At 55.8% G+C, this 25,549-nt stretch overlaps 9 protein-coding genes across 9 annotated transcripts; 5 read left to right on the top strand and 4 right to left on the bottom strand.

Moving 5' to 3' along the window:
- Positions 1–648: 648 nt before the first annotated feature.
- Positions 649–2,230, top strand: BU26DRAFT_515252 (FMN-linked oxidoreductase). Its single transcript, XM_033828022.1, has 2 exons — positions 649–852; positions 906–2,230. The coding sequence occupies exons 1-2, from the start codon at positions 708–710 to the stop codon at positions 2,066–2,068; spliced, it is 1,308 nt and encodes a 435-aa protein (XP_033687811.1). The 5' UTR covers positions 649–707; the 3' UTR covers positions 2,069–2,230.
- A 3,461-nt stretch (positions 2,231–5,691) lies between these two features.
- Positions 5,692–9,090, bottom strand: BU26DRAFT_476522 (copper-translocating P-type ATPase; the record flags this gene model as incomplete). Its single annotated transcript, XM_033825571.1, has 3 exons — positions 5,692–8,510; positions 8,586–8,703; positions 8,788–9,090. The coding sequence occupies 3 exons, from the start codon at positions 9,088–9,090 to the stop codon at positions 5,692–5,694; spliced, it is 3,240 nt and encodes a 1,079-aa protein (XP_033687812.1).
- Positions 9,091–10,114: 1,024 nt separating this feature from the next.
- BU26DRAFT_405231 (glycosyltransferase family 8 protein) lies at positions 10,115–10,975 on the bottom strand (the record flags this gene model as incomplete). Its single annotated transcript, XM_033822851.1, has 1 exon — positions 10,115–10,975. A coding segment is annotated over one exon (861 nt), but the record flags the coding sequence as incomplete, so codon positions are not given.
- Positions 10,976–13,307: 2,332 nt separating this feature from the next.
- Positions 13,308–14,814, top strand: BU26DRAFT_601053 (uncharacterized protein). The gene has a single exon (XM_033835231.1). It carries the CDS (start codon positions 13,410–13,412, stop codon positions 14,535–14,537), a length of 1,128 nt encoding a protein of 375 aa, XP_033687814.1. The 5' UTR covers positions 13,308–13,409; the 3' UTR covers positions 14,538–14,814.
- Positions 14,815–15,249: 435 nt separating this feature from the next.
- On the bottom strand, positions 15,250–16,707 carry BU26DRAFT_515256 (DNA directed RNA polymerase 2 polypeptide d). The gene is made up of 4 exons (XM_033828023.1): positions 16,046–16,707; positions 15,827–15,954; positions 15,662–15,772; positions 15,250–15,606 (listed from the first exon to the last, which is right to left on the bottom strand). The coding sequence occupies exons 1-4, from the start codon at positions 16,306–16,308 to the stop codon at positions 15,590–15,592; spliced, it is 519 nt and encodes a 172-aa protein (XP_033687815.1). The 5' UTR covers positions 16,309–16,707; the 3' UTR covers positions 15,250–15,589.
- A 725-nt stretch (positions 16,708–17,432) lies between these two features.
- BU26DRAFT_210088 (rho-type GTPase-activating protein-like protein) lies at positions 17,433–21,575 on the top strand. Its single transcript, XM_033820630.1, has 5 exons — positions 17,433–17,923; positions 18,081–19,416; positions 19,532–20,650; positions 20,701–20,987; positions 21,034–21,575. The coding sequence occupies exons 1-5, from the start codon at positions 17,606–17,608 to the stop codon at positions 21,475–21,477; spliced, it is 3,504 nt and encodes a 1,167-aa protein (XP_033687816.1). The 5' UTR covers positions 17,433–17,605; the 3' UTR covers positions 21,478–21,575.
- A 559-nt stretch (positions 21,576–22,134) lies between these two features.
- Positions 22,135–22,657, top strand: BU26DRAFT_210110 (uncharacterized protein). The gene has a single exon (XM_033820632.1). The coding sequence runs from the start codon at positions 22,298–22,300 to the stop codon at positions 22,562–22,564; it is 267 nt and encodes an 88-aa protein (XP_033687817.1). The 5' UTR covers positions 22,135–22,297; the 3' UTR covers positions 22,565–22,657.
- BU26DRAFT_587523 (uncharacterized protein) lies at positions 22,511–23,508 on the top strand. Its single transcript, XM_033834688.1, has 2 exons — positions 22,511–22,667; positions 22,717–23,508. The coding sequence occupies exon 2, from the start codon at positions 22,799–22,801 to the stop codon at positions 23,348–23,350; it is 552 nt and encodes a 183-aa protein (XP_033687818.1). The 5' UTR covers positions 22,511–22,667; positions 22,717–22,798; the 3' UTR covers positions 23,351–23,508.
- Positions 23,509–24,015: 507 nt separating this feature from the next.
- On the bottom strand, positions 24,016–24,960 carry BU26DRAFT_419405 (S-adenosyl-L-methionine-dependent methyltransferase; the record flags this gene model as incomplete). Its single annotated transcript, XM_033823297.1, has 1 exon — positions 24,016–24,960. One exon carries the CDS (start codon positions 24,958–24,960, stop codon positions 24,016–24,018), a length of 945 nt encoding a protein of 314 aa, XP_033687819.1.
- Between the last annotated feature and the right edge of the window lie 589 nt (positions 24,961–25,549).

Raw genomic sequence — 25,549 nt, forward strand, 5'->3', positions numbered from 1 at the left:
GAGCATGAACATCCCTTAGACTCCATTTGCCCATAACTCCGGCTCGACGAGGACTTCGAGTTTCGAGAGCGAGTAGTGAGCAAGAACGCGAAAGGGGCTCCAGTGCCGTAGCAGACGTTGACCATGCGTTAGCTTGTTTATGCTGGACAGGAGATTGGAGAACGTCAGGGCCGGATGTGGAATATTCCTCGCTAACTTCGTAATCTGGTGTGTCCGCCCTTGAACTTCGCTTTCTCCATGAGGATGAATTGCTATCACGTGACAGAAGCCCGCTGTGATTCTTCCAGTAGCTTCGAATTTCAGGTAGGAAGGAGAGAAAGCGCAGCATTTCAACAGGGCTAAAGGGAGAGCTCTCCGTGTTACTGTACGATCGATTGGCGTAGATTAGCAAGTCCGCTAGATGGGCTATGAGAAATGCAACATCCAAGGAATCTGATGAGTCTCTCCTCCGTGCTTCGCTCGGGTGCCATTATTACGTAGGTGCATATCGAGTAATAAGATGGAAAGAGTGAGTGAATCATCTGTCCAAGTGAATGTCGTCGGTCGGGCCAAAGCTTTGCCGACGCCCAATTCGGAAGGCGGCAGCAAGCGGCAGAACTTTCCCAATCGCCTTTCGCAACTTTTGACTCCACCCCTCTTACTTCCCAACTGGGCTGTCACCGCGGCATGGTATGCTTCGATCCTTCGTCCGTATTGTAGCAAGAGCCATGGCTTCTCCGGAACCCAAGCGCGTGCCAATTCCAAAGAATGGCGTCGATTACCGCGGCAAAGTCGTTCTTGCGCCAATGGTGCGGTCCGGGGAGTTGCCTTCGCGGTTACTGGCGCTGAAGTATGGGGCGGATTTGGTGTGGGGTGAGTCGCATAGATGAGGAGACGCTATGAGTAGATTCTAAGCATTTCTGCAGGCCCAGAAACCATCGACCGCGCAATAATAGGCACAACCCGCCGCCTCAACCCGCATACCTCCACGATCGAATTCTCCCGCCTGCCTACGTCCAAGATAAAGAACCCCGCGCTGGATCCCGAGAAACGCGAGAGCGTCATCTACCGCATACATCCTGAGCTCGAGAAGGGAAAACTGATATACCAAATCGGCACCGCAAACCCAGACTTGGCCGTACAAGCAGCGAAGATAGTAGCCCCAGATGTGGCAGGAATCGATCTAAACTCAGGCTGCCCAAAGCCATTCTCAACAGGTGGCGGCATGGGCGCGGCGCTCCTTAAGACGCCAGATTTACTCTGCAACATCCTGACAAGTCTAGTGGAAGAGGTGGGCAAGGTGTACGAGATAGGGATCAGCGTCAAGATACGGCTCTTGGACAAACCGGAGGATACAGAAGCTTTGGTTAGGAGGCTAGTGACAACGGGCATCACGGGCTTGACCGTGCATTGCCGGACAACACCTATGCGGCCCAGGGAAAGGGCGATAAGAGCGCAGCTCAAGATGATCGGGGAGGTGTGCAGAGAGGCGGGTGTCGCGTGCCTTATGAACGGCGACGTGACTTCAAGGATGGAGGCGCTGCAGCTGGCCGAGGAGTACGGTGTCGACGGGGCGATGATCGCAACTGAGGCCGAGAAGAACCCGAGCTGCTTCAGGCCGGATGCAGAAGGCGGACCACACGAGTGGCGGTCGCAGTGGAAGACAGTGGTGACCGAGTACATGCGTTTTGCGCTGCAGGTGGAGAACCGATGGGGCAACACCAAATATCTCCTTGGCCAGATGATTCCCGGGAAGGCGAAGTGCTATCAGGACATGAATCGGTCGAAGTGCTACGCGGACGTCATCAAGGCACTGGACCTGCAAGATGTGGATAACATGCTGGAGCAGGCGAAGGCTGTGGATGAGCGGTTAGGGATTCCACCACAAGAATCGCGGGCTTCGAAAAAGGCGCGGGTGAGGGAGTCCAAACAGGAAGAGACGAAGAAAGAGGTGGATGAGAAGAAAGAAAAGCGGGTGGGAGAATTCGTGGAAGGACAGAACGCTAAACGCGTCAAGCTTCCTGAAGCTGCACCTGAGATCCCGGTCGTCCCACAGGACATGACCGCTCCAGCCGCGCTCAGTGTATAATTTAGAAGAACGGCTGCCTGGCATTTCTTCCTGCATAGCGTAGGAACTGTGGTGTTAAGGGCATTTTCAGGGATGATGGCAGGTCCTTTTGCAAGCATTTAGCTCCGGCATATGAGCTGATCATCTCGGGTACACAATGATAGAACATTTGTTACACTCTCCCAAAAACCTCAACAACTATAACGAACCCACGACTCTCTTCATTAGATGCCCTGAATGCCTTCGACCCCCAGCATGCGGCCAGCAACCGAGCTCCTCTCTAGGAAAGCGTGCGCACCGCCATTCAATCCCGCGCGAAGACCGCGTATAGCGACATGTTCGCCTGTTCAATGAGCTCTGTTATAAGAATGCTATTCGCTGGCAATCACTGTTCCCTCAGGCTCGACCCTTCAGACCGAGATGCTTGTCCGCGGCTCAGCATCAACCATGCAGGATAGTAGTGCTGATGTTCACCATCATCATCACAGTAGTAGCAGATGTCGCTGCTTCCTTTCGACATGCGGTCTGCCTCCGTTTCAAAGAAGGGATTAGCCATGAGGATGGCGATTTAGCTTTCTAGCCGCCGGGCTTTGAAATCGGTCAACTAGTGAGGGAGATCTCGGGAGCAGGAGAATATGAATCAATGATGGCTGTTGTTTTGTGTGTGGAATATGCAGAGGTTCGGGAGCACACGAGACTCCATGTACAGAATGGCAATGCCTTTGTGATGTGACGGCAGAGGCGGCGCCCGCATATGGTGGGAAGAGCTGGAGCTTTGGATTCAGACACCGCAGCTTGCCATTACGCATAAGGGCGCGCTTTTAGATATCTAATGCGCTGCCGAGGGTTTTACGTTTTCCTAGATCGGCAATACTGTGAAGTTGCAGACCTTTTGAATCGCGATCTATGGTGATTGCGCGAGACGCAGCACGGCATTGCGAGGCTCAAGGTCGTTTTAGGAGCCCCCACATACGCCGGCACGGAGACCGCTTTCGAAACGCATATGCGTTTATGATAACGCTTCTACGCAGCGGAGGAAGAGCGTATGCGACGCTCGACCCTCCCTCCAGCCATGGTAAGAAATAGATTCCCTTTTTGGACTCGTTCTCCTCAGAGCCCGCGAAGCTTTACTTGCTGATGCTCACGGTCAGGTTCCAGACCACATAAGAGAGGTTGATTATGCGTTCATTCTTGCAAGGCAGGCGCAGGCGCCGAGCGGACATGCGGCGTCGTGCTCTCCGTTTTGGTCGAAATGCGAGCCAGGGGGGCAAAGGAAAGCCATGCACAAGTTCTGGAAGATCTTTTGGTTCCGCTCCGGGTGAGTGTGTCTAAAGGAGGTGGGAACGCCATTCGCTCCTGTTGCACTCCTTTCTAGTTTAACGCTAGGAGGTTGACTCCGCGGCAGAACATGGAGTTGGTGTCCTAAGGGTTTGGTATGGCGCGGCAGCTTTGACGGCGCTAATGATTGAAGAGTAGAGGTATTTTTGGCTAGTGCGGAGAGCTTTCCGGTGGGGTCGATGGGATCGAACTTGGAGCAATCGCGATCGCTGGACTCCCGAAGCTCTGCTTCTCCATAGAGGGACCAACCATCATCTTTGGTCAAAAGGAGTGTTGAGTAGAGAGAGTTCGCTCGGATTGATGGAAAGGGGGCCCGAGAAGGTATCCATACGTTTCAGAATGTTCGATTTGGACTCCTGGTTTAGGGTCCGCCGAGCATGAGAACTCCTCGAGTCGTATTGTACTCATGCCGTCGCTCCATATTGAGATTCTTTCGGCCATCTTTAGTCAAGTCGGTTGGGTGGACTTTCGCTGCCATTGGAGGAGACCGGCGCTTAGTCACCAATGGGGACTAGTTTTGGACGACTCCATGCCGTGGTAGATCATAGTATTTTGGACCAGCTTTCCGAACGCAAGTTAAGGTCTCGAATAATCTCATAACAACAGAAGGGGAGACTTGTACAACCGACGAGTGATCTGACAAACACCGTCCTGGACCCCCTCCGGGCCCTATAGATTGTACGATCCGAACATTTCCATGGAAAAGGAAGTCTTGGTTTTTATGGAGCTTCCAAGAACCGAGGGTAGAGAGCCGGGATCAGAGACCGCGACAGCATAGCGTTGACCCGAGCCCCTTTTGGTGGTTGCCTGGAACCGAGAAATCCAATCCGGGCACATCGGCCTGCTGCAAAGAACTTTTAGTCGGGCATGTTCTGGAGTGTGGTGCAGAGGAGCAAGACAGCGCGAAGGGTTTATGAATCTCGACCGAGCACAAAGACCTTGTATGAAGGGGGATGGGCGGTGCTGCTGTGGAAGTAGATCTCAGTTAGAGGCGGAAGCAGAAAGAAAGCGTATCGGCGCTCTGACCGACCTTTCGTAGCCATTAAGACGCGGGCGCGCGAGTATTATGGGTGCTGACTTGGGACATGGAGAAAGCAAACGCAGAACATGCGGACAAATGTTTGCGAATTTTAGCACCAAATAAAAGGCTTTCAAAGCATGCCAGTTCCTTTCCGCGAATTTCGTGGGCCACCCGTCGAGCAGAAAAGCAGCAGAGCATAACCCAGATTGGCTTCTAATCGGAAGTCTTCCCACATAGATGACATAGATCTAGACTCTTGTGGCAGAAAACGCCGAAAGGTGGAAATTGCTCCATGTCGCCCTATTCTACCTGAAGGGCCTTCAGCGCCTTTACACCAACCGATCCATTTCAAGTTACTCCCCTGAATGCGTAGTTTGGATACGCCCGGGTCGAAATTAAAAAACCGCGCGGCAAAACCAACTATGCGAAATACCTCTTATCGTTTTTTAATAGTCCACCAATTCCATTCTTCACCCACACACGCCTTTCTAAGCCCCACCACCTAACCAATCTACATGTACCTCTGCCCACTCGCTCAGCAGCGCCTCCTGCCTCGTCACTCTAACACGTGGCCGCATTTGCTTCACGCGCAAATACCGCTGCTTCACCTCCCCCACACGCACAAGCCACAGCACTAGCGGGTACGCCGCAAAAGCCACCCAGGCCATTGCCGCAAACTTGTCCGTGGCCCCTAGACTCTTCGCGCACTTTTCCGCCGTCCAATCCGCCGGACATGTACGATACGTTCGGAGATAAGAATATAGAATCGCATACGCGAGGGCTGCGAGTGGCGTGGGCGGCTTCGCAATCCACGGCGCCAGGTCTCGGGCTAGTAGGGTGATTTCTTGCTGCGCGAAGGCGCGCGGATAGAGGAGCGTGGTGTGTAGGTGCAGGACGAAGTGGAGGGAGGACCGGAGCAAGCGATAAGGGATCCAGAACGGGAGGTAGAAGCGGGGGAGTGCGACTAGGGGGACGAATCGCTGCACGTAAAGCGCTAGGTAGAATATTGTGAGGAGCAGGTCTAGGAGCAGGTCTAGCAGTATGGTGTACTCTGAGCTCAGCGTAGTTGCGGACGGTGGGTTGTAGGCGCGCCAGTGTCGGGGGTAGATTGTCAAGGGGTGGGTTCGATTTCTCTAATATATAGAAGGACTGCTAAGTGTATCCGGTGAAAGAACCGACCGCGTCCGAAGGATCCCGGTGACTCGCGCATTACCGGCGGCGTGAAAGGATTCTATCACTATCTCCTACAGGAATCCCAGAGAAACGCAATTCACAATCGTCCGAGCTAGATCTTCCGCCACCGCAACGCCACGGCAGCCGCAATAACCGGCAACACGCTGACTAGCTCACCCAATCCCGCAAATTCAGGCGGAATTCTCGCATGTACGAATGCCCCAGCCCCCAACAAGATAGCAAACAAGTTGTAGACGAAGCTCCACGCAAAGTTGAACGCAATGCGGTGGATCGCTAACTTGCTGACGGCGATCATAGTCAAGATACCAGACAAGCTAGGACGCATGAGGATGACGTCCGCGGCGGATTTAGCCACGTCGGTGCCGGTTGACATGTGGATACCGATGGTGGCTTGGGCGAGGGCGACTGCGTCGTTGGTTCCGTCGCCGCAGAAGACGACGACCGGTTTCCTGTTCTTCGCGTTGGACGTGGTCGATGACTCGAGGAGCGTCCGGATGTATGCCTGTTTGTCTGCTGGAGTGCATCGCGAGCGGACCTTCGTGTCGGGTATCTGCAGCTGGGAAGCAACAGCGCGCACTGCCCCGTCATCGTCGCCGGAAAGGATGTGTACCGAAACCCCAGCTTCGTGGAGCTTGGAAACGGTGGCTAGAGAGTCGGGACGCAGCGAGTCCTCGAGACCATATACTGCATTGAGAGTGCCATCGGTTGTGAAGCAAAATGCTGTTAGGCCTTGCGATAGAACAGACTGGACAGTAGGATGCGAAGACAAACCCAGCCACCTAGAATTTCCGGCTCGAAGGGTTTGGCCTGAGCACCTGCCTTCAACTCCCTTGCCCGCAAGCGCTTGGGGATCAGCGACGGACGACGCCGACACGCCGCTTGTCTTGAGATGGGTCGCAATCGCTGTGGAAACCGGATGCTTAATCCCGCCAACTAGGCCCAATAAAAGAGACTTTGCTACTTCGGCATCGTCCGCGAAGTATTCCTCTTGGGATACGGAAAGCTCGCCCCTCGTCAGAGTCCCAGTCTTGTCGAAAACCATGTCTGTCGTCTTGTACGCTACTTCGATGCTGTCCGCAGACTTGAAGATGACCCCATGTTGCGCTGCAACCCCGGACGCTATGACTATGACCATCGGCACCGCCAGACCTATGGCACAGGGGCATGAGACAATCAGGACTGTAATGGCGTAAGTGATGGCTTGGATCGTAGCCTCGGATCCAGACTGATTCCGTACAGCGACGCCGACTGCGATCCAGATGATGAACGTGATGATTGTCAACGTGACCACTACAGGCACGAAGTAGCTGGCGACGCGATCCGCGATGTCCTGGATCTTTGGCTTCGACAGCTTTGCCTCATCGACCATGGACGCGATAGTGCTAATCGTATTGTCCCCAGGCAACCGTGTGAGTCTGACCGTGAGAGTACCGGAACAATTAATGGAGCCAGCAATGACGGCCGACTTGGGCTGCTTCTCCACGGGAGTCGATTCGCCGGTGATCATGGATTCGTCGACCTCAGAGTGTCCGGAGATGACGGTGCCGTCTGTCGGAATCTGGGTATCCGGGACTACCTTGAAGACGTCTCCATATTGAAGAAGCCTTGCGTCGATCGCCTTTTCAACGCGTGCTTCATCGATGACGAGAGCGGTCTTCGTCTGTAGTGCGCGGATCGAGATGGACTCGGCGGCTTTTTGGCGGGCGAGTGCAGCAAAGAATCGGCCGACCATAATGAGCGTCACGAGTAGCGTGCTGGTTTCGAAGAACTGGCCGGTTGACAGAGGGTTTCCCGCAACAAGGTAGCCGAAGGAGACAACGGAGAAGATGTAGGCAGCGCTTGTGCTCAGAACAATGAGCATGTCGAGTTCAACCGTTCGGGAAAAGATGAGATCCTTGAACGCTTTCGGATAGAAAGGTCCGGCGATGACTACCTGCACGATAGTCGCAAGGGCCAGCGAAGCGGAGCCGTACGCGGTCTCTCTCTCTGGGAGAGGCGCCCATGCCAAAACGAGAACAGGAATGGTGAAAATCGCAGAGAGGAGAGTCATGAGGGCCAAATGGCGGACATGCCTGCTCCCTGCATCCAGCGTAGGATCTGCGCGAACCGGGGCAAGCTGCATAGGAACGTCCCAGCCCTTGTCGAGGAGATGGCGCGCACCGCATATCTTCGCATCATAATCGACACGGATGATCTTCTTGTCTACAAGTCGTACGTCAGTGACGCCATCCGGCCATTGACCCTTGACGAAACTTATTGGGTCCGAGGGGGGAATGAGATCAAGACTGGAGCCCTGGTTCGTTACACGCTCGTATTTGAACTCTGTCGTGCGTTCAAGATGCTTGATGACGTCGCCAGCGGATACGGTCCGTGGATCCAAGTCGAATTCGGCCCTGGCAAGCACGAGACTCGTCTTGAGGTTGAGGACGGAGTCCAGCTTCCCGATCGTTCGCTTAAGCTTCGTCTCGCACCCAGTACAAGTCATCCCCGACACGCTGAGAATGACATGCTCCCTACCCGCAAGGCCCTTCTCTGGGTCGACGTGTCCAGGTACTTTGGGAAATACCTCCTCGACCGTTTCTACAAACTCTTCTAACTTTGGTCCGCCACAGCAACCATCGGCACAGGAAGCCTTGTCTGTTGAGCTACAGATAGGGCTTTTCGGTGCGCAACAGGAGTCGATCGAGGACCCGCAGGACGTTGCGCGCGAGGAACGAAACGTCTTCCGAGGCGCTCGATTGGTGGGCTTGCAGCATGATTCCTGACCAAGTGCGATCAACGCTCGGCAGATGCATCCTATGGCCTCCAGTTTATCCTGGTAACGTCGTCGAGCTTTCTGTGAATGCTCGTCACATGCTCTTCCATCCCTTCCTCGATGGCACTCGGAAGTTGAGCCCGGCTCGGTCTTGGCTGCGTAGTGCTGGTCAGTAAGCAACAAGAATATCGGACCGGGAGCATTCTTACTCTCACTATCGAAGGAGGAACGCAATACAGAATCGCCGCTTTTGCACTCCCGGAGAGCAAGACGCTCGATGCAGGTAGCATCGCAGCAAGGGGATGCCTTGCCTTCACAACAGGGAGGCGCGTCTGAAGAGTTCGCGGGCTGCGGCGCGACTGACGAGCAGCAACCTTTGTTGCAGGCGTTGCGTGTCGGCGCTCGGGCAGTCTCTGGTTCAGCACTGTCTACAGCCTTTGGCGGTTGGGACACGGGCTTTGAACAGCAGCCCTTGACGCAAGTAACGTCAGCTATGGGCTTGGGTGCGTAGCAGTCGTCACGGGGAGCAATGTCTTCGTCTTCGGATTGCTTGCCAGCGATGCCCTCGCGGGGATTGTCCTGAGGAACGGCACCAGAGGTGAAGCCGTCATTGTTGACGGGCCTGTCGGGGGAACAGCTATCGTCGCCACAGCCATCGTCCTTTTCCTCAAGATTGGGATTGATGGTAGGGACAGGCTCCTTGGGCCCGCCACAACAGCCTGAACCACAAGGCATGGTTGTTTATCTGGGTGAATGGGTCGATGGGTGGCAAGAGCTGTGTAGAGATGAAGCGTGCAACAGAGGAAGGAAAGCTCAAATTGTGCGGGGCTTGTGTTTTTGTGGTCGGTGTGGGATATGGCGAGAGGGGATGCCTCCCTGCTCGATATGTCATCGATTGGGGGCTTGGCACCGATAACATATCGACCTGCACCTCCTCTCCTAAGAAAGATGGCGCCTTCCTACATATTTTCTCAACAGGTTAGGAGTTCCATCTCGGCGTCTCTTCGAATCGCGAAAGACTCTGCGTATACCTTCTGCTTCGCCCTCCAACGCATCGCCCAACTCCTCTTGTGTCATCTCGCTCGGTCTCTCCACCACACCGTCGGCTCTCCTGGGTTGTGCGGGCTTCACGTCGTCGCCGCACGACGGCAAAAGCATCGGTGTGGATGGGGAACCATAACGGTCGCGAACGAGTGCTTAGTCATTGGACTTGGCGCACTAGGCCGCAAGCATCAGCATTTCCCACCACTAAGTTCTCGGACGAGTAGTTGCGCTCCAGAAACTTCTGTGCAACCAGAGTTTGTTAGTCTCTTGCTATCACGGGGACGCGTTCAACGCGTAGCTACCAACATGTTGGCTGGCGGGATGGTAGGGTATCCAGGCATCCATGCTGACGAGCTCAGAGTCGACGTCTACACAGTATCGGAAGTAGGGGATGAGAAGGAGGGCGTACCCGAAGCCGGATGGCCCTGTCATGCATGAGTTGACGAAGAGTTTGTGGATGCCCAGGTGGCGTTCCTCGAGCACGGACAAAGTTGCAATTACAACAGGTGAGCTGAACGCCTCCTCCGCTGCGAAATCAATTAACGGAACCAGATGCCCAAGGGTGCCCAGGTGGGTTTCAGACTGATGCCCGACCCAAGAAGCGCACCTGCCCAACAGCTTCGCCGAACCAAGCCCAGAAACGCTGCATGTCCCTGGTAATCCAGCCTCACTCCACCTCAACACCAAGCCCATGCCTATCATAGTCCTTCCCCAGCAACTTGTCTCGCGCCTCAAAGTACCCCTTCATCTGCCACCTCCAGCTCTCCAGATACGGCTTCAGGTCCGCGTGCTCAGGTGTCCACCACTTCTCGTGTAGGCTCTTGACGCCACCATCCAGGTCGGCCACGGTCGGGTAATGGATGTTCCACGTGTTCCCGAGCTGCTGCCAGGGCATGTTGCCGTCTCTCCTGTGCGCGTAATTCAGCAGGTTCTGCTCCATCATGCTGGGGTCGAAGCGGCCGGGGATCTGGAGGAGCGAGGTGTAGTAGTTGAACGCCTCCAGCGACGGTTGAAAGACAAAGAAGCCGCCGTTGAAATAGTTGATATTCATGAAGTCGTGGTGTTCGTCCGTCGGAGGGTAACCGTGCTCGTGCGACATCTCCGGTATGCCCGCGAATGCGTACTTCTCGGGCAGCGGCTGCTCGTCGTCCTTGATTGCGTCCGCCAGGTCCAGCGTGGTCTGCATCGTTACGGCCGGGTCGTCGAAGATGCCATCGATGGGCTCCGTCAGCACAGTGTCGCCGTCGAGCATGGCAATGCGGTCGAACTGCGTGAGCTCCCACAGCCGCAGCTTCACCATGATATCCCGCCACGCGCTCGTCGCCGCCTGGACCCAGTCGGCGTAGAGCCAGTCGCCCACAACCACAATGGCGCCGTCCTTGCGCAGACGGTTGCGCTTGGATTCGGACACGTTCTTCGTCGCCATGACGACGAACGGGATGCTTCTATCTCTCGATGCTGTCTCCTTGGCGTGCAGAAGCTGGTAGGTCAGGACACGCACCGCGACGAAGTAGGGGTCGTTTTCGTCCGAGTCTTCCTCTCCAGCAAGGAACGTCGCGAATGCGCGTTTCGATTTCACGCCGGTGAGCTCGGCGGGCCGCCATTGTTCGTGGGAGGGCCAGAATGCCGGGGGCAGTACGCCTTTGGTCTTTTGGGTGACTTTGCAGACGACGCCGTCGCCGTCCTCCTCACATCCGTCCGGCACTGGAGTATAAACGAAGAAGAGAAGCAGAATCAGAACAGAAAGGAGAGTATATACGAGCTTTGACCGGAGGTAAGGCGAGGACGATGGAAAGAGCGAAGCCATGGTGTATCGTTGCCATCCGTAACGGTGAGCGGGAGAGAGATAAATGCTGAGAACGCAGATGGGAGGCGCCAGAAGGAACAGAACAAGCAAGGGAAATCACTGAACGCGAAGCATTGGGCTTCGATCGCCGTAGACATGGCTGGTTTGGATATGCGGATGGTGCTACGACATAGCCAGGGGAGCGTTAGGGACCTCCCTTGGTATTACCTGGGCGACCAGTCGCGGCCTTATACGCCCTCCTAACGAGACTCGGGAGAACTTGTAGAGCGGCTTGTTCATGTTTATGGATGCGTCGGCTTCGATGTGTGATTCTTGCTGTTCTTGGTTACGCCACCAGTCAGCGCGGTAACTATCCCAAAGTCTTCAGGTTAATGCGTTACCGTAGTCAACAGCCATGACAAGCTGCAACACCAACAACCGCCACTGAAGAAAATGTCAAGCCTCACGGTTTACGCGGATGATCCCACAGCGCAGGACGATATCCCTCAGGAGGCGGACCATGGCCCAGCGATCAGTACCGCGACAGTTTCCCAGCCCGAAAGAACATCCACCCTTGCCGCGCTGGATCCGAACATCGATTGAAACCGTCTTGCAGAAATGTACCCATCTGTGCTCAATGTAGTACAGAAGTACGGTAGGAGGCAAGGGCGCGGGTCCAGCCAAGGAGAGACATGCGCGGGCCAATTAACCTCCTCGTGCTTGTTCAACAGCCGACGCCGGGCAAGAAATGCAATCGGAAGCCGAGTCTGGACGTACTTCTCCTGGCCGCGGGGATCATTTGCGTATAGAAATGGTAGAGTTGGGTCGCACGGAATCGCGTCTCGTTCCTTAGCGATGTGGTACCGGCCACCCATTTTCATCTCTTCCAGTTCACCCGCGAAAAAATAAGCAACGAGCTGAGAAGAAGCTTTCATCTGCCGGCGGTACTGGATGGTAGGTAGTGTATGGCATCAATGGATCGACAGAAGCATCGCAGTTCGTGTGATGCCATTTCGTTGCGTTCGTCTCTCTTATTTCGCCATGCCTCTTTCCCAGTATGATAGCCCCTGCTCTCCTCACTTGGTCTGGGACGTGTTTCCTCCCTAAAGCTGTAGCTGTTTTGCAACAATTTCTTTGTAAGGCTCCGCTCTTATCATAACAGGAACCCCCTACGCTAGGTAGAGACTCATTCGCTCCGCGCCGGCTTCCCAGAAGCTCACCACTGCGATCGGGTGGTGAATGTGGAGTCCCTTCATCGCCGCCCGTCTCGCGTTATCGGATAGAAAGTAGACGACTAAAGGTGTTCGGGGTTCCAGCGACTGAGAGCGTGGCCGTGGCTCGCTTCGATAGATGCTAGGTGCACGTGTTGACGCGTCGCGAAGCAAAGTGGCATCGACTAGGTATCGCCCAACGTGACCGGCCCGTGGACGTCTTTTGGCTTGCGAGATCGTCTCATCTGCTCAGATGATGTAGCGATCTTCTCTTCGAAGCCGGGAAAGAGGTTGAGCTTCGCGCGTCCTTACTAGAAGAGGGCTAGCTCGGCGCGTCACGTACTCCCGTCAAATCTTCCACAAAACTCAGCAAGCACTCTCCTGAACCACACCGCGTCGATTGGCACCGCAAATCTTTGCGCAACCGTCTCTACAGCAGCTTGCTCATCTATGGAGGTCCTTCCAAACGAACACCTAGTCAGAATTCCGGCTATCCGGATCTGCTTACGCTCACGATGCCAAAGTACGCGGAAACTATGCACTTCGCACGACTTTGCCTCGTGTCACGGCGACTGAACGAACTCGCGACACCTATGCTGGACGTAGTCATTGATGTCTGGTTGCTCACCTCGCGGACCTCTTAGGTGGCCCTCATACAACGCCCAGGTCTTCAGACTACATTGGCTTACAACATCTTATTCCGAATGCAGGACCAAAGACTACTTCGTGTCTTGGATTCTCTCAATGCAAATCTTCATATGTTTAATCACTCCTTTCACTCTCCTCGATTACTTGCATCCTTTTCCACACTCCAAAATTTTATTCCATTATTTTCTTGCGTGGTCTCCTTTGTTGCCCTGCACAACGCGCTAACATTGTTCTACCACAATGATATCTATTACTATTTTTTTGGACGACCCTATATACAACATTGTTCCCATACGAAGTCCAAATAAACTCGCCTCTCTCCACCCAGGCTCAGCATCAAGTTCAGCTTTCTTCGAACCAGGAGCATGGATTCCCTACACGTCGAGCAGCTCACGGCAGCTGGCCTGCCGTCCACGAAGACCCCTCCCGCGCTTCCACTTCCGCACTCCGACGAGCATGCCTTGGTCTGCGAAACGTGCTCTTCAATAACTGCTCCGTGCCTCGCGTTCCTGCCGGCTCTCCCACTGCCACCCGCCGACGAGGAAGACGTGCTTGCCGATGCCTACGATCCCCAGGATTGGAAGCTCATCGCCAGCAAATACCACAAAAGGGCATCTGTCGGCAAGTGTAGCTTCAGCTACGTGTACCTAAGTGAGGCCTCCCAGTTCTACAAGATGATGCGCGGCTTAGTCAGCAGCAGCCTCCACCTGATTGACAAATATAACCTAGACCAGCAAACCGGTTCGTCAGGCCACTCCAACCAGGACCTTCTGACAAAAGGCAGCATCACACCAGAAGACCGCGAGCTAATCAATGCCAGGGACGCCGTCGCCCAGCGCGTCATCTCCATCCAGGAGAACTACAAGCACTGTCCCCCAAGCTGCGGCTTCACTGATCCGCTATGGGCCGATGCGCGGCCCGATATGTACTTCGAGCGCAATTGGTGTGCGCACCAGTATGAGGTGGTGGGGAAAGACTCGTATTATCCTGATAACGGGTTCTTCCCTGCGCTTGCGAAGAAGTACAGGGCGTCTTTGCCGGGCCTGGAAAGGCTGTGTGCGGAGATTGATAGGGTGCGTGAGGATGAGTCCGCTTGGGAGCTTCCTCCGCCGCTGTTCTTGCCGCCTGAAACACACGGAGCGGAAGACACTGAGGACTTCGGCGGCGCTGATTCATCTCCCGATGACGATGTGGGCGACTATCCACAGCCTGTCGCAGTCAAAGCTCACCGGAGCTGCATTATAATGCCGCGTATTCGCCTGCCGTCTGTCAGCGGCATTCTGTTCCGGAGCCGCTTTGTGAGGGACACCGTGGAGCGGGTTTCCATCTTTCTGCTGGATAGCCTGCGGGACTGGGAGTATCAGCACCCCGATTTCGAGAGTGAGGTGTCCGAATATTGCGAGCCGGAGCCGGAGCCGGAGCCGGAGCCGGAGCCGGAGCCGCAGCCTGCGAAGGAATGGACGACCGAGGACGGAGAGCTGAACTATTGGTGATCCAGTGATCGTGCTAGCAGAACTTCTAGGGCCATTTCCATTTACCGCTCGTCCGATCCCTTGATGCCCCGACAACGGAGACGGCCGTAATACATGCAAGTTTTCCAAAGAATACATATACTCTTACCTCTATAGAGAACCCAAAATTTGAGACTAAGTGACAGGAGGCGAGTAGGATACGCTTGACGCGCCGATCGTGAGCACGGGATATCAAAATATCCTACAGGGAAGCGAAGTTTGGAAAGATATAAACTAAGTGGACGAGACGAAGATACGCACGAAAGGAATGCTATTGTTACTTATGATATACCGAGCCACTATGACGTGAAAGGCATCTGAAGACACTCATATTGTTGGAGGGTGAGGATGCTCAGCGCGCGGCAATCGTTAAAGGGAATCCAGATCCTGAGTCATACCCTATGGCTATGCAATGCATATAGTCTGTTCGCAGAAAAAGAGGGCTCTAGGGGAGATGAAGACTTGGGAGATTCCGGATACACCGTCACTATCCCTGCAGGAGTGAGACTAATGAGAGACACCCCGAAGAGGCCAAGACATCTTACAGCCCCGAGCTCCCAGACTCCGTGCGAATAAGACGAAGAACTAGCAGTGAGGATCGCCCAACCAGACGTTAGTAGGCGAGAGGGCTGGAAGTTCAAGAATAGTTGGGCAACAGTTTGAACGCGCAAAGGAGTGAAATGGGACAGAAGAAGAGAATAGAAATGTGGGTGTATTGTGGCAAGAAATACCCTACTGTAGCCTCACGAGAGGATCGTCAGCATTTTGGTGCAATAATGAGACACATTGGTCTATCAATGGTATCGCAATAATCAAAACGCCATCCCATGCATTCGCAGTCGCATGTTCACGTTCATCCGCTGTTTTTCGCCGCCATCATCACCGCGGCATTACCTTCGTTTCGACAAAAGCTCAAGGTTGAGCAAATCCTCCGGCAGCCTCGGCGTCCTCGGGGATTTGGTTCTCGCGGAGCCAGGCGTCGTGCTTCTTGTCGGCGGCAGCCCACTGCCTGAAGCAGAGATTGAAGAACTCGTCTATCCAAACCGATCCTCTGGCCGAGAAGTCAGCTTGGGTGATGTCTGGGTCGCGGCCCACTTCGAACTTACGGAGTTTCTGCAGTTCGTCTAGTATCGGCTGCAGGTTGTCATCGTCGAACTTGGTGGCCAGCGACGGGATGAGGGTCTTGGCCTCGTCGGCGGTGTCGGGACAGAGGGATCCTGCTCTAACATCAGCTATATGCGCAATACGCCAAGAAGTAGAGTATGTGTTACCAAGCAGCGCCCGCTCAACAGAGGAGATTTGGGGGTTCGCGTCGAAGATGGCGCCCATTGCATGCAGGTTTTCAGTCTGCTTGTAACGGGAGAACATGTCGAGGTAGTCGACGAACTGCTGGATCGATCTATGCACTCTCAGCATGAGGCTCTTTCCCAGTATGCGCCCGTTGCGTATGCGCAGACCACCGCCAACAGCTTCCCCGCAGCTCCACTTACTGCGAATCGTTGTGCACCCTGTCCCCGCCCAGCGGGTTGGCATTCGTGTCCTTCTTCCGCCTCGCGCCATGTATAGCCGTAACCACAGCGCGGGCCTCAGAGATCGAGAGCGCGTGTTCCCCTTCGAAGTCGCCCAGCTTGGGTTCGGCGCCCAGCTCCTCTTCCTGCTGGACGGGCGGCTTCGGCCTTGACACCATCCTTGGCGGGCGGAATGTGGGAGCCTGCACAGGCGCGCGGGGAGCGTCCTTCATTTCCTCCTCCATGGCGGCGAGCGGTTGGCGGTGTAGAGATACGGCGGGTTGTGGTGGGAGGAGAGTGTGCGGTCGGCTGGAGGGAGGGCCTTTGTCGAGGCCTGCAGCCCTTTGTCCGTCTGCAGCTCCGGCGGGCGCGAAGGGGGACCGCTTCTACAAATGGTTAGATGCTTTCTCCGGACGCGTCCAAGATGGTGACGGTTCGGGACGGGGGCGGGACGACAAGCCTTCCGTGGAGGATTTTCGAGGCTGTCGCGACAAAGTTGCTCGCGATGTTCTAGCGCATGCGGGCGCCAAGACATGACGGTCACGTGCCACGCAGGCTCCCCGCGCATTCACATTTCTCCGGCGGGTGTGCGCTGAGACAGGGTGCCTGCGCATTAGCAATTAGCAGCAGCTGCTATAGCAGCTCGGCGAGGTGTCAAGCGGCAGCTGTGTGGATCAGGCGCACACACGCAGTCTACTTGGGCGCTGACAGCGACTTTGGTTGCTGCGAGCCACGTTCGCGCGCCTGTCACGTCGCACGCAGCGCCAGGCACAGCACAGCGGCTACAGCAACGGCGTTTGACAGGGCTAAAATAAGCACGCTGGCCTGAGGCCTCAATGAGGGCGCAGGTGGTGACGGCGCGCTGCTCGCGCACTTATGCGGATCGGCCTCTTTAATTTCGTCGAAAGCAGTTTAGCGCAAAGAAGCGCTGTCCTACCTGCACCACAAGCCTCAACCTCACGGCAACACTTCACGATCCCCACGCCCTGCCTCTGCCGCCTGCAAGTCTCCCAGAGAGGCGCCCCGACTGCCGACTCCCGTGCTGCGAGTCGCTGGCCCGTCGCTGCTCGCCGTCGGCTGGCCTGGCTGTGTTTCAGCCGCTGTTCAGGGACCCAATTCGAACCCCCCGAGCTCTGCCAGGCACTTTTCTCGCCTCGAGCCCCTCCGTCTCCGCCTCCCTCTCCTCCGCGACGCATGCTGCCGACCGCGCCCCCGAGCGACCTTTGCGAGCCCTTTCACCTCGCCGCCGCCGCCGCCTCGACACACCGCCCGCGACAACTCACCGCCGCGCAGATTGCGGTCGCCAACGCACACCCGCCCCTCACGGCCGTGTCCCTAGCAACGCTGCTCTATCCGCTTCACAACCCCGCCGCCGTCACCACAACACACTTCCGCGCCCTGTCCGCCGCCACTTGATCGCCGTTCGACGAGTCGCCGCCGTCTTCTGTCCGTCGCGCCCGCTCTTCAACCTCTGCCCGACTCCGACAACTTGATCCCTGTCTGGGCTGTGGCGACCATCTCCAGCGCTGGCACACCTCCGCCATGAGCACTCCCGGGGAGGGACCGCCTTCGCTGGGAGGTCAGGGAGCCCCGCAGCAGCACGGCTACGACCCGCGCAGCAACGGCCTCACACGACAGCCCACCAATCCGCTCGACATGGAGAGCTCGCAGAATCCCTCTTCCCAGAGAAGGCATGACGCTCCGTCGCGGTCGCTGACCGACCCAGAACGGCAACAACACGATCCGGCGAAAGAGAAGCCCAAGCGGAGTAAGATTTGTGGGAAGTGTGGTGAAGGCCTGACAGGGCAGTTTGTCCGGGCGCTAGGAGATACATACCATCTGGAGTGCTTTACCTGTCATGTAGGTGCCCAACGTCACAAGTGCACGGAACCCTTGGAGGGCAGACCCAGCCCATTCAGCTCTATTAGGTTCGCATTTATAGCGGCCCCTCTAAAATCTTTTTTCTGCCCCTCCAACCCAGCGCCGATGGGTCAAGAATGTGCTAACCATCGTGCAGGACTGTGGCAAAATCGTAGCCTCTAAATTCTTCCCCGTCCCCGAGAAGCCGCCAGGCCAGTATCCGCTGTGCGAGACGGACTATTTCCGGCGTCTGGACCTGCTCTGCTTTGATTGCGGGCAGGCTCTCCGTGGATCATACATCACCGCTTTGGACCGAAAGTATCACATCGAGCACTTTACATGCTCAGTCTGCCCGACCGTCTTTGGCGCATCGGACAGCTACTATGAGCACGAGGGCAACGTCTACTGCCACTATCACTACTCGACTAATTTCGCGCAGCGTTGCAACGGGTGCCAAACGTCAATTCTCAAGCAGTTTGTCGAAATCTTCCGCAACGGGCAAAATCAGCATTGGCACCCGGAGTGCTACATGATTCACAAATACTGGAACGTGCGCCTACACTCCACTGGACAGCCAATCATTCAGGCCCCGGCAGAATCCGATGGGGGAGCAACGGATGAGGTGCGCGAGCGTGTGCGCAAGCAAGAAGAAGAGATAGAAGCAAAAGTCAATTGGATATGGAAGACTCTGTCAGCATTTGAGGAGAAATCAGCGACGTGCATATCCGACATGCTCCTCCACGTCAGCAACGGCGCCTATGTGGACGGGGTAGTCGCCGCCAAGAAGTTTATTGTCCACATCGAACTCTTGTTCCTCGCCGCGGACGATCTCGATGCGCAGCTTGTCGCCAACACGCCAAAGGGCCTCACGTATTCGCGAGAGTCGAAATTGCTGTGCAAGAAAGTTGTAGCCTTCTTTGCGCTCCTCACCCAGTCGCAGGGGACCGGGGTGCGACGGCTTGGCGTCACCCAGGAACTTCTCTCGCTTGTTACCGGGCTCGCTCACTACCTCAAGCTACTGATCCGAATCTGCCTGCAGGGGGCCCTGAAATTAGAACGCGAAACCAGGAGTGCGAGCGGGTTGACGAGTTTCCTAGCCCAAGTTAACTCGCTGGATGCCCGCCTGGAACAGGAGGCCGAGAAGGACCAAGCAGCCGAATCTGCTGTCCTCGTCCCGCGATGGGCAGACGCATGTCCAATATGCGACACCCAGGTGGAGGACAAGTGCTTACACTTGAACAATATGTCGTTCAACTACGGCTGCATGGTCTGCCGTGGTTGTGGTGCTGACCTGCGCAACGACATCAAGAATGCATACTGGAGCAAGTCGAAACAGCGGGTATTCTGCCCAGCATGTGCCGCCGCCCAGCCAGACGCGGAGAGCGGCTTTGTGCATGTAACCAAGCTCCGCCAGTATGTACACTTGCTAAAGGTCGCCCATGCTCGTCTCATGGCTACGCTACGATCCAGCGGCGCGCTACCGCACACGTCAGGTACGTCACACTTTCATCCGCCATCGCGCATCAACGCCTCCTCATGCCATATCTTGACACGAGCCAGGCATTCCGCCGCGACTCACAAGGTTATATTCCCACTAACGTGCTTCAGATGACCCTAATCTTGCGGCCTACGACTCGTCTCAGGGACATCGCCTAGGCGACGCTGCTTCGGACCTCCAGCCATCTCATCCGCGGCAGGAGACTCGCTCGAAATCGTTTGGAGGATCTTCCGCCAACGATGCCCCAAGCAACCCCAACGCGACTTACGAGCAGTCCATGTCCGACGTCAGACGGTTACGATCGACCCGGTTGGATAAACATCTCTCGAACACCATGAAGCGTGCCCGCGCATCGAGGATCATAGACGGCCCTGAAGCCATGGAAGCCGGAGGGGATGCGCACGCTCGAGGGAATATGCAAATCGTCCAGGAGCGTGAAGCCCCTGGTGATGCCGACAACGTCACCCTCGCGGTCAATTCTCTTGCATTAGACGATATCGCCCGAATGGCTGCGCTGGAACAGCAACGAGAGCAGCGTCCGAATGCCTTCCGTGCCGGCGGAAGCGCGCTTCTTGGACAAGACCAACCTAGGCTCATCAATGGTCACCGGCGCGACTTTTCGGGAGGGCAACCTACACCTGAAGGAAGACCGCGCACCTACTTCTCCGAGCTTTCTCCGCTAGAATACTTCAAATTGAAGGGGCTTGCCGTGCTTCAACTTGGTCTGCTCCTTGACGAAAATCAGTATAACCAAGGCGATCTCCTCGATCTCATTGAGACTAAGCGATCCAATTTCTGGGGCAAAATTGGCTTCGGCAAAGCCTTCAAAACCGACAAGAACAAGCCGAAGAAGGGCAACTCTGGAGTCGAAAAACCGGTCTCCGAAAAGGCGACATTCAGGCAATCACTTGAGCTTCTCGTAGAGAAGTACGGCGCCGAGTCCACAGATGGCGTTGGTCCCGGTACTCTGAGGGTTCCCGCGTTGCTCCAGGATGCCGTTACTGCGATGAGGAGCATGGATATGTCCATCGAGGGCGTGTTCCGAAAGAACGGCAATCTCAAAGCTTTGCGAGAACTGGAGGAGGAAATCGATGCCAAGGGCGTCGAGATGGTGGATCTCAACACCAAAAACCCTGTGATACTGGCCAACCTGCTTAAGCGCTTCCTTCGTTTGATGCCGGACCCGGTGCTCACGCTGAAGCTGTATCGCTTGTTCATGACAGCGAATGGTGCGTATATGTCGGTAACTCCCCCCAAACCTCACTGCTAACATGAACAGATATCCCGGACGACGCACAACGGAAGAAGGTTCTGCACTTGGTCTGTTGTCTGTTACCCAAAGCCCATCGTGACACCATGGAAGTCTTGTTCTGCTTCCTGAATTGGGTCTCGTCGTTCCACACGGTCGACGAAGAATCCGGCAATAAGATGGACACATGGAATATCGCCACTGTCATGGCTCCGAATATTCTACGAGAGAATAACGAAAAAGAGATGAAGAGCGTTGATCAGGGTGCTGTCAAGGTGGTTTTCGACTTGATTGAGAACAACGATGAGTTCTGCGAGGTAAGTAAACCCAGGCTCTTCCCTTGATCATCCTAAATTGCTACAGGTGCCTGAAGAGATCGTCGAGCTTCTAAACGACGACGGCTCGCCCGAGCTTACTCCAAAGGAGATCATGAAGCAGTGGGAGCAGCGCGGCAAGAACCCGAGTGTGACCGCACCCACCTCTTCGCCGCGGAACCCATCAGGGGCGTCGTCGAGAAAGGATCAGCGTAACGCTCCGCACATCACGCAGGCCGACCACAATCCCCAAGCGTGGTCAGGCGAATCATCAGTACGCCACGTTGCCGGAGCAGGCGGCCACAGTCTTGGACCGTCCAATACTCACAGCACCCCGCCTCAACATTACGATCTAGGTACTCCGAATCTCCCGTACAGCCAGGCTGCTCCTGGATCGGCCGAGAGTCATCGTACCGGATCGCCTCATCGGCACAGTTACCGTTCGCCCGCATTCCAGAAGCAGACACAGCTCGGCACTGCTGGCGCGGGATGAACGACGACTTACACATTTCTGAACATTGGAGTGTTCTGGCGTTGGTCTAATTTCACAGTTCCGAAACATCGCAAAACGATACCAGCGAGCGCAGATACCATTCTCGAGCGACAAAACTGTTTTTATGTACGCCTGGGCAATACCGGCCCATTTTTCGCACCCGTTACAGAGCGGCTTCACGACTGGACTGGGCTTGTTACGTTGGAAGGGATTCCCTACGACGGTTGCAGTCATATGCAGCATTTGGAAACGGCGTTCTGGGTAAGTGACAATGTCTTTTTTTGCGTTCTGCCATCTGCCTGTCATCTGCCGGGTTTGGGCGCTTTTGGTTTCTGGATGTGGCTTGGTTGAGTGGAGTGGTGGGCTGCACATGGGAGCATGGCCTGGGGTTGGAGAGTTTGATGGCTCCGCTGCATATGGAGCTGTTTTGGAGGTTGGTGTACGACTTTGGGTTGCGTTGAGCAGTAAGCGAGATTGGAGCTGGACAGTTGGTGGAAGAGGTCCGGCCATTGGAGGAGAGAGAGATTTTGCAGGCTGACATGCGCCTGGGTGGATAATGTGCATGGATTGGAGGTAATTGGAGAAGCCGTGAACCAGTTCAAAAAGGCTTTGATTTCTTCAATCGGTCGCTGCTGACCCTTATATTTTCTCACTATTCCCCTGCCATTCGTCGTCTTCCTCTTCTTGGCTCGTCGCTCCTTCCCGTCCTGTTTACCTTGAGCGGGGCGAAGTATTTCCGAAGCCACGGTGCAGTCCCGCGTCACCCACATCCCTCTTCCCCCTCACCTCACTTCGCCACTCACAAATACAGCTCACGTCAATGGCCTCGAGCGGCTTTAGTTCAGTTCGTGATCCGGCCCCAGTGCGGCAAGTCAGTTTGATCGAAGCAACTTGCATTTCTTCACCATCCTCGCATAGCCTGCTTACTGTAACGATGAATCCTGCCACGGCGAAACTAGCACTCAAGCTCCAGCTCGACGACATCGATGTGGTCCTCAAGTCGCTGCCGACCTCCAGCAGCGACATCCGCGCTAAAAACGAAGTGGCCGCCTTTAGAGCCCTTCGTAATGAGTTGGTGATAAAGTAGATGGAGGTGAATGGCCAGTGTGCCGCGATGAATATCCTAAGGGAGGAGCATGCAAATCGAATGGCATACAAGCGCTTGCTTGGCTAGGAGGGGCAGGCCGCGAGTAAGTGCAGAGAGTGTCGTGGTAAGCAACACACTAAAACCGTATCCAGACGACCATGAGATGACATGCAGGCTCGCTGGCCTCAATGTGCCTGCGCACGACAGCGAAAAGACAACCTGCAACGGAGTTGAATGGCGGCGTCACGGGGATACATGTGGAGGTGGATCTCGGCGGTTCGCAGACTGCACCACCAGATGATCGCCCTATCAAGAAAGCGCGCCATGGGGGATGATGCTACAGCACTGAGAGATAAACAGGATGGCCGCTGTAAGCGAGTGAAGACCGATGCCGCTGGACAGGGACTACCGGCTCCTCCGTCTACACTAGGTAAGGAAGCATCCAAGACAGGTCAATCCTTGAATAAGTCAATCGAGGAGAAGCCCGCGGAACTGGTTTCTGCCGAAGGGTCTAGTAGCAGCAAGGACAAAGGCAAAGCCAAAGCGGCCATGCAAGCCGTGTGCGCCTCATGTCTTGACTTCCACCAGAAATTCGATGTCCTCGAGCTTGCATGCAAGAGCCCGGAAGAATTCGAGAAGCACGCCTACTGCCGGGAATGCCTCGAGGGACTCTTCGACTCATCGATTACCGATTCGAGCATTTTCCACCGCGTTGCTGCTCCAAGATCATTCCGCTGTTCTCGTGTACGCCATTCCTATCCAAGGAAACGATTGTCCGCTTCATAGAGAAGAAAGACGAGCTGGACACGATCAACCACACATATTGCAGCCACCCGAGCTGTGCAAAGTGGATCAAGCCCGAACACATCGTGGCCGAGGTCGCAACGTGCCCAGCGTGCTCGCAGAAGACATGTGCTACATGCAAGGGCAAGCAGCATGCTGGTCCGGTGAACAATGCTCGTCCAGCGAACAACAACCACCACCACAATCGCAATCAAAATGGAGGCCTGTATGAGCATCATAATAGGAACCACTACGCCCGCCAACGCCACGAGTGTGACTTTGGGCGCTACTATTAAAACGATGGTAAACGACACGACGTACGATTTCTGCGGCGACGAGCTGCATTGGATCTTTCATTGCGAGAGGTGTGGCATGCAGACTTGCGCCAGGTGCCGTGATCATGAGTACCTAATGAGGCTTGGTGAAATGTTCCAAGCTGAAGGACACTTGTGAGAAGAAGATGGATCCTGCGTGGTGGGCTGTTTTCCGTTCGTATGAGGTATGGATATGGGGGAACCACAACGGCGGTGGTGATATATGTGAACGTGCCTCGAGGGAAAAATCGATAGTCGCATATAACACACCTACCCCTCTTGCAGCACAAAACTAAATCTACAACACAAATATCGCTCACACCCCCCTATCTCCAATCCCACTCCACCACAATCCTACTTCCTAACCGCCACAACAAACAACCGCGGATACCCCAACATCACCCTCCCATCCGCCAACGCCGGATACGCCCCCCGCAACCTCCTCTCATACTCCGCCAAAAACCCCCGCCGCGCCGCCTCATCCCCCTCCGCAATCCGATGCACGTACGGCTGCAGCCCCGTGCCCCGCACCCACTCGACGATCGCCCCCGCGTCCGCCAGCACGTGCTGGTACGTCGTGCGCCAGATGTGCACGCAAGCCGCGTGCGGCGCGAGTGCGTTGTACCATTCGCGCGGCGATTCGATGGGGTCGAGATCCGGGCGCGAGGGGTTGGATAGGTCGCCGATGCCGGAGGTGGCGAAGTAGGGGAGCCAGGGTGCGTCCGCAGCGGCTGGTGCTGGGGTTCCTGGGGCTGTGTCTGGATCTGGGGATGGGGATGGGGAATTCAAAGCCGTCTCCCGCATCAAGCGATGGCTCGGCTCGTCGTAGTTATCCGGGACCTGCAGCGCGACAACACCGCCGCTCTTCAATCCCTCAAAAAGTCGTACTAGCGTGCCAATGCGTTCCCCCCTCCTTAGCCAGTGGAACACCGCGTTGCTGAACAGCACGTCTGTCTCCGCGGCTGGGGCGTACGTCGCCAGATCCCCCGCGACAAAGTCCACGCCCGGCAGCACGGCGCGCGCGCGCGCTAGCATGTCCGGCGACGAGTCCATGCCTGTGAGCTGGGCGCCTGGGACCGCGGCGAGGAGCGCAGAGGTGGACGTCCCCGGGCCGCAGCCTAGGTCGTGGATTATGGGGGATTGGGTGGGGATGTAGGGGAGCGTGCGGGAGAGGAGGTCGTGGATGGCGAGGGTGCGCTCGGGGGCGAATTTGAGGTATTGCTGGGCGGACCAGTCGGGGGGAGTGGGCTGCGTGGGCTGGGATGGAGGGGTGGAGGTGGAGATGGAGGTGGTGGGCATGTTGGCCGTCCTCGTGGGGGTGGTGGTGTGGAAGGCCTGGATGCGGTTGTGGCGATGGTTGCGGTGGTGTTGGCGAGAGATACTTCGGTTTGCCGATGCGGCTTGAAAGGGTAGAGATAGAAGAAGACGGAAAGATAGAGGTATGACAGCACGTGCGGGACGGACTGAAGCAAATAACGGGATGGAGGCCTCGGGCGTTGAACGAAGGGTGTGGAGAGAGCGCCGGGCTATCCTCATCTTTCTGGCATCAATTCTCGGCGTCGGGTCCGAATGATCCTACCAGCGCGTAAGGCTACTTCCTTGGAGATGTATATGGAAATGCTGAACTGTGAGACTAGACGTTGGACGCGACGGGACGTTAGAGGCCGACGGGTGAGGTCGTCGGTAGGGCTGGCCAATCAGAAGCAGCGAGTGGGGCAGTGCGGGGAGTTTTCTCGCGCCCTTTCGGTCCGCGTCCGGCTAGCACTCAGGGAACATGCACGCAGTACGGTGATAAGACGCTCGAGGCGTCTATCAAATTGCGAGATGCTTCGTAAGAGCCAGTTGTATACCAAATGCCTTCTCGCTCATCTCAAGACTCCGCATTACA

Source organism: Trematosphaeria pertusa (genome assembly GCF_010094035.1).
Source record: "Trematosphaeria pertusa strain CBS 122368 unplaced genomic scaffold BU26scaffold_3, whole genome shotgun sequence".
Classification (NCBI taxonomy): Eukaryota; Fungi; Ascomycota; class Dothideomycetes; order Pleosporales; family Trematosphaeriaceae; genus Trematosphaeria; species Trematosphaeria pertusa.